We start from the raw sequence: 10,916 nt of genomic DNA on the forward strand, positions 1-10,916 counted from the left end.
TGGGGCGCTTTCCATTTAGGAAAAACACCCGGAAATTTCGGTGGGAGCAAAAGTGGAATTTCCGAGCGGTAAAAACTTGTTCCGTTTGGTCGTAAACCCCGGTACGTCGCGGTGCCCGTCCGTGGACCTGGAACTGGTACAAACTACGACTACTACGTTCCCTCACGCCCAAAACCCCCTTTCCCTTCCCTTTCAAACGCCTGCCACGCAGGCTACTACTACGTGAAACGTGTAAATGGAACACGAAATTCCGTTCGGAAATTCCAACCGGGTAAACGGGCCCACCTTTTTTAGCCTGAGTTGCAGCCGGCCCACGCACTCGTCTAAACCATTTGTATAGTAAGGTTTAGAGTGTCTGCGACGCAGGCTAACCTTTTTAGATTTTCCACTTTTTCTGGGAATTCTCCAGTGGAACGAACCTTAACCGACGAAACGTGTTCCATTTACCGCCGAACCGGAAATTCCGGAAATTTTGACTAAATGCATGTAGCAGACCAGCTGCATGGCCTCTTAATGTGAGACAAGCAACCAAAATTAAGATTAAATAGTCAGAGTTTAAAACTCTCCACAGTATAATCTACCCGCTAGAAAGAAAAAAAAAAGAAAATCTCTGAGGGATGAAAGCGCCAAAGTCACGTTTCACTTGTTTATGATTGTGTTTGGCCTGTCAACACCAAATTTCCTGCTGTTTGATGAAGTACTATAGCAGTGTCGTTTCGTCGTTGTGATTGGCTCTTCCCACAGTCGGCGCAGGAAGTCTCCCCTGGGAACCGTTCTAATTATAAATCTACTCGGGAAAGGGTTGACTCCAAGGGCTTGTATGGGAGATGGAGGCTCCATTCACTGATGGGTTCCTGGCCCCTGTCCATAACCTGAGATCAGACTCAATTTTCGTTTCGCTTTGTAACAACATTCCGGTGGGCAAGGCGAAACGAAAACACCAATTTTAGCGGTAGCCGTTTGAGAGAATGTATGAGAACCGCTGATATTGGGCCTGATCTTTAGGTTACCCCCCGGGGGGGGGGTACTCCCATACATTACCTATACTGGTATGTGCCGCCCAACGGGGTCGTGACTCGTGAGTTTGAAGCTCCTAATTTATAACGGGGTATCCATTTCAGAGGCGTCTGCTAGAACGGGGTATAATATTTCGAACGCACGAAAGCTCCAGTTTTGTAAGCAGCCATTTGAAATTATTCAAGGACAGATTGCTTTTAAAAATACGGCTCAATGCGTTAACAAGCACCCTAGAACGGAGTATAAAAAATTGGCCCATTTCTAGAACGGGGTATCCGTTTTAGGGCGAATTCTAGAACGGGGTATTAATTTTAGGGGAAATTTTTTTTAGAACGGGGTGCCAATTTGGAGTCCCAGGCGGCACATACCCAACCAAAAAATACCCAAGTGCCCCCCCCCCCCGCGGGGGTTACCCTGTCCAGAGCTGAGAGCGGCGGAATCGAGCGGCATTACACAAAACCCACGCATGCTTTGCGGTGCTTCTAGTGACGTAAGCTCAACAAGTTTTTTTCAGTTTATTCAGTGAGGGGTTGAAGTCGGCCATCTTGGATTGTAGTGTGTCGTTGTTTGGCTGAAAATGAGCGAGGAAACAGCCCCAGAAGAAAAACTTAGCGAGGTAAAGTTTGTGAATGGAACTTCCTTATGTAGATTTTGAGCTAAACGTTTCGTTTTTCCATATTCTCTGTTTTTGTAGCTCACCGAAGAGCAGAAGTTGGAACTGAAATTTCCAGGGAAGAAACCAGTTGCCACTGATATTCTGAAAAAGAGAATGCAGAGAGGGGTATTAGCCTTAAATATAATATTTACCTATATGTAAGGTGGATGTTAAGATTTTTAGAGCGTGTAATAATTTTTGACGCTCAAATCATATTAAACGGACAAAATCGACTTGTTTATTCCTCATATTGTGCTTATCCTCTACTAGGTCAAATATTTCGATTCTGGTGATTATGCGATGGCAAAAAGCGAGAAAAAAGGAGGCCCTGCAGCCGCCATTAATAGAGGAAATTCAGGAAAACCCCTTCCGTTGCCCCTTGGAGTGGGTAAAGCTATTCCAACACCAGAGAACATTCCACATCCACACAGGAAAACTTCAGTGCCGAGTAAGTTACTGGAAACTCACGATCAACCGCAGGTCGGGGTAACGCAGTAGCGACATCTGTGCTGCAGTAGACAACACTGAACGTCAGTGACTTCCATGTACGGGCAGTTTGCCACGAAGACGAATTTCATTTTCTAGGTTGTTTTTATACCTCACATGCTGCACGAATTTCATACCACGCCATGTTGGTTTATACCATGCAGACTTAGAATTTTTTAAAAAATTACTTGGTAAAATTGTAGAATATAGATTTTAGATTGAATTTGTATACCATGGTATAAAACAGCTATTTGGTTGTACGTGTATTCAGTGGATATGACTTTGAAATAGAGTGAAGCATACAAGTGAAATTAAAAGTTAAGAATCATTAAACTTTTCCATGAAGATGTCACATAAACCTCAACGTTGAGTGGTTGAAATACAACGGAAATATTCTGGTTCCCTGCAAAGTGTCATACTTGGACCAACCGCTTGCTTTTGAATCACCAAACTCCAGAGCTTCATGGAGTCTATATGGTGAGCTTGTTCATTTTTTAAGCTCCATGTGTTTTTACATTCCTCATGCTGTATAATAATTTACCAGAATCAAGGCAGTTATCAAGTTTAAGTTTGGTCTAATAAGTCAAAGCAAGCAATGGCTAATGTTAAGCCCAGTAAATGTCCTGTAGAGGATGCTTGCATGCATGGATAGGTGAAAAAAGAACCATGGTTAAGAAGCAAAGGGGAAGTCACAGGAGGCAGGTGGTTTACTCACCTGTTTGCCTTAACATTTAAAGCAGAGATTCTACAGCTTCGTTCTTGTTAGGCTGCTGGGTCACCACAGGGCTGCTATCAACATTCCATGTATATGTTTGCAGGTCAAATTATATTTCAGGGTGACTGATTTAACCTACAATTCATGACATTACAATTTGGATTACTAACATTAACATGTTGCGCCTCCTTTTCCTTCTCCCTTTATATGTTGACCTTGAAATTAGACAAATCCACAAAAAACTATTGCCAAGCAACATGGGAAGGGTGAAAGTGAAGTACATGTACAGAAGCTTTGTGACCCAAGTTAGGTGTGCCTGATTTTAAGACCAAGGTTAAATAACAATTATTCACCAAAGTGGAGGTGGCTAGTAGTGGATGTTTACCGAGGCTGCGAAGCGGCGAGGTAAATATCCACTACCAGCCACGGACACTGAGGTGAATAATTGTTTTAGTATATACTAAAACAGTGAGATAACTGAGCACAAAAATGATGATTTTGAATTCATTTACTGTTGCCAACGATTACAATTTTGGCGTGTGATGACCGAACGGCCGCGGTCGTCGCTTTTTCTTGGCGACAAATAAAACTTTTGACAGCGTTTGTTTAGCTCTTCTGGGGAAGTTTCTTCAAAAGGAGTTGTGAATTCTTTTTGTATTTAAAATCATTCTGTAAAAAAGATTATTAAATTTAGTTTTAAGCTTATTTATGAATAAGTCAACTAAATAAAGTAACACAAGACTTAAGCTCAATTTGCATTTGTAAACAAAAAACTTTTTCACCGGTTTTATCGATAAATTCAAGTCAAAAAGACAAAGCTTTACCTGTTAAAACTTCCAAACTGAACTTTGTCACCTTCTTCATGTATTTTGAGAATAGCTTGCTTGATTAGTTGTGAAATTTCTTAGTTTGTTACGGCAGCAAACCGGAAAGGCATTTTGCTCGCAACTTACGTGAGTTTGGCGTCGCTAGCTCAGAGGAACTGGAGGTGAATCAGTGAATAGTGCAGGATATTCACTGATTGAGTAGCCAATCAGAGTGTGCGAAAAACACTATCCACTGTTTTAGTATATACTAAAAAAATTTATCCTAAAAATGAAATTGGACCTGTAATGTATGCAACTGTATGGAGAAAGATAGTTTAGGGTAAAAATTTTTTTTGCCTAGGGAAGAACACAAGGGAATAGGCATTGTATGAACTGTTACTTCACTAACCATTACACTTGACCCTGCACCTGCAATGTTGCTTGCATGGGGTACCTTTCTACTGATCTCTGGAGAAATCCTTGAGGAGCCTAATGTCTGGCCAGTTGCTGCTGTGTTAATGAGCTATAGTTTGCTGTTTCCTTGCAGCTAAGCTGCTGTTGGAGCATGTGTATGTCATTGGTTTGACTGTTATCAGGGACTCACATGTTTTTCCTTTGTATTCCTGTAATGCCTATGACAAACTGAGAACTGTTTGTAACAGGCCGCATTGATACATGCACACTATTCATCATTTGGTTCATTATGGGCTGTCCTCTAAATTCTATAGTAGTCTGTGTTAAGTGAGAATGATAGTGCTTGGGAATCATTTTTGCTATGTAGCTGTGATGTTATCATTGAAAGACTTGCATTCCTAATTTTCTGGCCCTTGTTGTTCAATGGTTGGATGGGGCTATCCACCAGATAAATCACTATCCAATGTTTTGGAAACAAATTGTGTTGTCCAGTGGATAGTGATTGGTTAGTGTTGTCCACCTTTTGAACTACTGGGACTCTTTATTGATGAAAATTAACAAAATGAACTTAGAGCAGTGAGCCACAACTAGCACCTTTCACACCTGTGGTGGTTATTGGGCATGGAGAGAAAACTGATTATACAGACAATACTTGTTATTTTAATGGGCTATTTGCATGACAAGGAAACATGAACGTTGAGGCTGTTGTTCCTTTTTAATGACTTGACGTTAAATCCTTGCATTAATTTATTGTTGTATAGATTGATTTCAAAAGGTGTTATACATATATGTTTTTGACTTTCTTAACTGTAATCTCAACCATTTTTAACCTTTCTGACTGACACTAAATAATCCGTTTCTAGATATGATACTGTTAACTACTTGAAATTTAACTTTCATTTTTGTTAGGTTTTGAACTGAATTAACCTTGTTAACATAAGTCAGATTTCTTCACTATGCATTGTAATACCTTTACTTGCTGTGTATTGATGAATATTTTATGTGAGCCTTCTTAATATTTGAAATGATTTTAAAATCTCAATTATGAAAACAAGTTCAGTTTATTTGTTTTTATGTTGTATAATGGTTGTAGCGGAATGTTTATTATATGTAAATTTAACTCATTCTTGCTCTATGCCGCAGCAGATAATCACAGTCGAACAAGAAGTGGAGAGTATAACCTAGTATTGGATCATTAAACTTGGCTGGAATCTGTTCAAGACTTCATTCTCCTCCTTTAACTAAAACTAACAGACTGACAATCTTATACTGATAGTTATAGAAGATAATGCTGCTACGATCTTTTAAAGCAGGATACAAGCTGCTATTTAAAGTAATGCTTTGTACAAAGTTTTCAAGTGTTAAGCTGTGGAACTCTTCCATTTTCACTGATTCAAATCTTGTGTCAATGCAGTTAAACTTTCTTTAAATCTTTTGAACTGTCAAGCTGTATTTCATTACTAAAATATTACTGCTTTAAATAACTTTGCAATGCATGACATGATCAATCTTGCACTAAATTCTCTTAATGTTTTGATCATTGTTAACACAGGTTTTCACCATATTTGGTGGCATTTATTTTGCAGCCTTTTATCATCTCTACTTTCATGTAGCTGACAGTGCATTGTTATCAGTGAACTCAATTTCCCCTTAATGATCATTGGTGTTTTTTATGTACAAATACACATAGATAATACTGATCAAGGCTCTTGTCTATAGCAGAAAATGGAAGCCTGGGGTTCCCTTTATATTTTGGCTTTAGCACGTAGACTGAACAAGTTGCAAGTTTGTTTCCTTTAGGTACCAGGGGCTCTGTCCTTTCCTTTTAGTGACAAAAGCCTTGTTGATCAAATCTTCAGTTACGATATCCTACTTGTTTAGCAGTTACATCCAACTTAGTCCCTGATTAAACATAATTTCCTGTGTTCCCATGTAAGTGAAAGTTCAATGTATGCTGATCATGGAGATGCTGTGTGGCAAACCACAGTCTGTTTCATGATAACTTTTTTTGTTTTGCACCCTTAGTATCCAAAAAGCTTTATGCCAACTGTCATGTTAAGTCACACTTCAAGCAATTTTCGAAGTGAACTTTATTTTTTGTGAGTATAGTCCAGGGAAATGGGTGAAAATCAAGTGTCTTGTAAGTGAATTTATTAAGTCTGTGAAACACAGTATGTAAAAATTATATTGAATTAAAAGAATAAAGTAATACGTTTTTTTGTTTCAGTAGATGATATTTTTGTTTTCAGTTTGGCCGCTAAATACAACTTTCACCAATAAATATAATGTTCGAGCAATAGCCTGTTTCAGAAGCTTGCTGTGAAAAGCAAAGCTCATTCCACCTTTGGCACAAAGTTTGCACAAAGTTGTGACATTAGCTTATAATATTGTAGTATAACAGTATTTGCCACCTTGTTCCCTGGGAGGATGCTGTCCATCACAACTGCCTCCCACCTCCAACCTTGTATTTTCTGATGCCTATTATTTTGTGCATCTGTCTAGGGTAGTGAGAAGATTCGTATCACCACTGTGCTCTAGCAGAGCTTAGTGGCCCCTGGTGACTTCCTTTTTGCCTTTGTGGTGAAGAAATCACAGGGTACTTGGTTAATGTTTGCTGGATATGTGCTGCTGGCCTCTCAGAGCCCCCCACTCCATTTTAGTCACTTTTTGGAAAATGTAATTTTTGTGATCCCAACTTAGTCACTTTCTATTTATTCATCTACCTTGTCAATCCTTTAAAAAGGTCATCCAAAAATTATCTTCGATGGTTGATAACAATCCAGTAGAAAAGTAAATGCTGTAGTATTGATGTTTCGGTGGACTTTGTCCTGGGCCTGTGGTTTTGTGCCATTGAGTAACTGGTTATTATTTAAGTTGTGTTTTCAAGAATGGAATGTAATGCGGTCAATACCAGCTTATTGTTAAACTTAATAAACAACTTTCTGATCTTTTTAACTGGGAGTCTTCCCATTTTGAATACCTACTTACCCCGAAAATATGCGACCCCATTCTATAACTCTATACACCGTATTCACTTCAGGGCGGAAAAACGTAATGAGCATGCGTGAACTTTTTTACCCAGATCCCCTGGCCGGGTTTGAAAAAATGGCGGGATTTCAAATATTTTCTTGCCTGAAAATAAAATGTTTCCACTCATAACCTGGAAAGAACAGGCAATTTGTCTTCAAAAGTTGCAAGCTGTGGTTATAACCTTGTCGTTACTTAATTTTCCCGAAGAATACCTCATAGTAAAACGGACTTTAACGACATTAATTTCCCTGCGTTGTACTTTAAATGTGCATGCGTAGGTCGGATTTTTTTCAAGATGCATTCACAAAATGTGTTCATATAAGGAAGTTCCTGGATATATAAGGTCCGGAGCTCCACTGTGGACACAAAAACAACATATCTTTGGACAGTGATTTGCCCAAAAAAATTAACCCTTGCCCACAATGTGTTTGAAGTCACTGAACTTTGTCGCACTCGAGCTGATATTTTAAAACCCTCGCTCGATCGGACACTCGTAGTTTCGCAGATCACTAAAATATAAACAAAATCCTCAATGTAGAAGTTATTGCGTTGATATGTGGGCAGAAAAAAGGTCAATCTTAATCTAATAAAATCTTCCCAAAAATCGGTTTCAAAGCAACTATAGTTTTTTAAACTTGCTCGTTTCGCGCAGATATATAAATTTTGCTTTGTGTTGTCAAGTTGAACACGCATAACATTTGTCAAAAACTACGCTCAAGTAGGATTTCGTTCAAACAAAGTTAAAGTTACATTATTTCAAAAACTTGCTGACAATGAAGAAATGAATTTTCCGTACGAAAACAACCACCTAAAGATCTTAAAAGCAAAAGATCAGTTGCAACTTGGCAGCCAAGCCATGATTCACCATTTAGCTATTTTCAAAAAGCTTAACTGGTCCATACGAGGGTCTTCGTTTAAGCAAATTAAACACAGCCGATCATTAGAAAATACAGAAAATTGCACATAAGGGTTTGTTTTGCTCGCCTCAGTCAAATCCAGCTGCAGCAATTGTTTACGGGAAAAGAGTAAATTGTTTTGAAGTCACTGCCGGCAGTTGTCGTTCTCTACTTCACAGCGAGTGAAAAGGACAATTTGCGTACAGAAAGTTATTCTTATAAAGAACAGAAACCTTCACAGTGTGCTGGAAAACAAAACTGTGTAATGAAAAATGAAAAAAAAAAAAACTCTGACTATTATTACTTGAGCAACAGAAAAATGATCTTGAGTAAGCTTGCTGGCTCGACCACTATTTCCGAGAAAGTTTAATAAGCGCACAAGTTTGTTCACTCTGATGCGTTATAACAGCAATATGGTTCTTTGACTGAAGACAAAGATAAAGCTGGTTCTGCAAAGGTAATAAATCTGGGCATGTAAAAAAAGTAATCGTAACTACTAATAACAGAATAGAAGCGGGTTTTAATTCAACCCGGCGAAATCAACGCATAAATTAATCGGATGCACAATCAGAAAAAATACTCGCCTCTTTAGAAATGTTCAAAACCTTTTATTCCACCTCAGATTGACAGATGATCCGTTTTTCCTTTAACATTGGTTGTTCTGAATCCAAAGTAATTTTCAAGCGACGAAAAAGAAGCAAACATATCAAATAAAAATTATTTACAGGGAGCAAACGTTCGCGCCTCGTGCATTTCACTCAGAACTCCAGCAACAAACAAGCACTGTGAACGCACAGAAAAACCCGCCTTGAGCCTGCGATAAGAGATGCGCAGAAGCTTGCGCAGAACGTTTTTCCGCCCTGAACGTATTCACAAATGGCGGACACGCGGGAAAAAACTGGTGCCTAGTCATGAAAGCGAGGCGTTGGAGGATAAACAAAAATTGCAAATGAGGACTTTCAGTGAACTTGCAGAGTGTTTAGCACGGATTCCACCTAAAATAACTTTCTACGGACTTCTTTATAAATACAATTACGTGGGATGTCTTCTGCTTTTAATGTTTAGTAGCGATTTGCTGTTTGCAATCAAAAGGGACGCGTATATCTTCAAGGAAACAGAATGATTTTGTAGGCTTCCGAAGCATCAGAAGCTTGACAAGTGGACGATGGCTGGAGAAAAGCGGCAAACATGTTGACCCAAACTTCACTTTGAAACCGAGTACGAAAGCCAGCTCACTGCAATTCGGTGAAACAGAAATATAAACAAATCTTGGTGGCAAGAAAAAAGGAAATAAGCGACAGATGTATGGCCTACTTGCAACTGTTAACGCAAGAGACGTCTGCCGTTGAACAAAACAGTTCAAGTCGAGATGGAAAAAAGGAAGACAGGAAACAAGAGGTGACTGAGGTTTCGATGAAGTTATGTTTGGTTTTTGTTTGCCAGGACGTTATTCTCTGGTCTTTATCAATGAAGAACATCAATTAGACAGCGGGGTTGACCTTTTTTTTAAGCGGTTTTTCGGTAATTTATTTTTAATGTGCGGAAGCGATCGAGAGGAGTACGCTCAAAATTTCAACTTGTTACTCGGCAGACTCGGTAAGCCGGCCACATATCATTTCAGCGAGTAATTTCGTATTTCTTACCTTTAGCTGTTAAGAGTTTTAACTTTATGTTTCATAATATTTTAAAGTTGAAGAATACATAAATAAATAAAATGATGGTCTTCTTAAACTGATCCAGACTCGAATTCAATTATTCGAAACAGAAGCTTGCCGTGTTCAGTCCTGACAAAAACATTGCCTTAAAATTTTAACCTAGTAAAATGTAAGCTTTATACCACTTTTTTACCAAGAGCTCTCTGAGATAATGCCCTAAAAGAAACCAGGCAAATAGCAAGCCATAAGATTCACACACTACAGCTTCTAATTTTGATAAAATTATTTTTAATTGTTTCGCAATGACAAAGAAATCATGAGATGTTTGCTAAGCTCTGCCAACGCACCTCTAACAATTCCCTCCAAAGCGACGGAATTAATCTAATCCAATACAGAATTGTAGTGATCTGGCTTTCGTATTCGGTTTCAGTGTGAAGTTGGGGCCAACATGTTTGCCGCTTTTCTCCAGCGATCGCCTACTCTTCGAGCTTCTGATCGATGCTTCGGAAACCTACAAAATCATCCTGTTTCCCGAAGATATACGCGTCCCTTTTGATTGCAAACAGCAAATAGCTACTAAACATTAAAAGCAGAAGACATCCCACGTAATTGTATTTAAAAAGAAGTCCGTAAAAAGTTATTTTAGGTGGAATCCGTGCTAAACACTCTGCAAGTTCACTGAAAGTCTTCATTTGCAATTTTTTGTTATCCTCCAACGCCTCGCTTTCATGACTAGGCACCAGTTTTTTCCCGCGTGTCCGCCATTTGTGAATACGGTGTATTGAAAATGCGACCCCATTATAGTCTCTTCACTCTTGAAAATGTGACCTCATCTGGTGGCACATCCGCACTAGCCTCTTGTAAGGGAGTAGCCCCTTCCCCCCTGGGGTTTTGGGCTCTTTGAAAATTTTTTTAGAGCATAGCTCCGTGTATGACAGCTTATATAGTAATGAATATCAGGCATCAGCAAGTTCTTCAAAAGGTGGATGAATCTCTACACAGTGGCATAACACAGTTGAGGTTGTTTTTTGACTTGTCCAGTGGATGGTATTAGAGACCTTTAGATTCAACAATGAGGTTGATTATGAGGACTTGGTAAATTGAATTTTTAAGTTTTTTTTGTTTATTCTAAAATAGTTGACACCCTGGAAAGTTTATTGTAGTTATTTTCACCAGAAAAGTTAGCACTTAATTGGACAGTTTAATAGGACAGTACATGTCATGCCTAAGTAACTGGACAGT

The 10,916-nt window shown here is 38.9% G+C and overlaps 1 protein-coding gene across 2 annotated transcripts; it reads left to right on the forward strand.

The window, feature by feature from the left end:
- The first annotated feature begins 1,548 nt into the window (after positions 1 to 1,548).
- LOC140937204 (cAMP-regulated phosphoprotein 19-like) lies at positions 1,549 to 6,224 on the forward strand. Of its 2 annotated transcripts, none has more exons than XM_073386738.1 (4): positions 1,549 to 1,633; positions 1,712 to 1,798; positions 1,943 to 2,120; positions 5,237 to 6,224. In XM_073386738.1, the coding sequence occupies exons 1-4, from the start codon at positions 1,595 to 1,597 to the stop codon at positions 5,290 to 5,292; spliced, it is 360 nt and encodes a 119-aa protein (XP_073242839.1). In that variant the 5' UTR covers positions 1,549 to 1,594; the 3' UTR covers positions 5,293 to 6,224. The 2 variants fall into 2 exon arrangements, with proteins under 2 accessions (XP_073242839.1, XP_073242840.1); XM_073386739.1 differs by having other exon boundaries at positions 5,240 to 6,224.
- The last annotated feature ends 4,692 nt before the right edge of the window (positions 6,225 to 10,916 follow it).

This window comes from Porites lutea, chromosome 5 (assembly GCF_958299795.1).
Source record: "Porites lutea chromosome 5, jaPorLute2.1, whole genome shotgun sequence".
Taxonomy (NCBI): Eukaryota; Metazoa; Cnidaria; class Anthozoa; order Scleractinia; family Poritidae; genus Porites; species Porites lutea.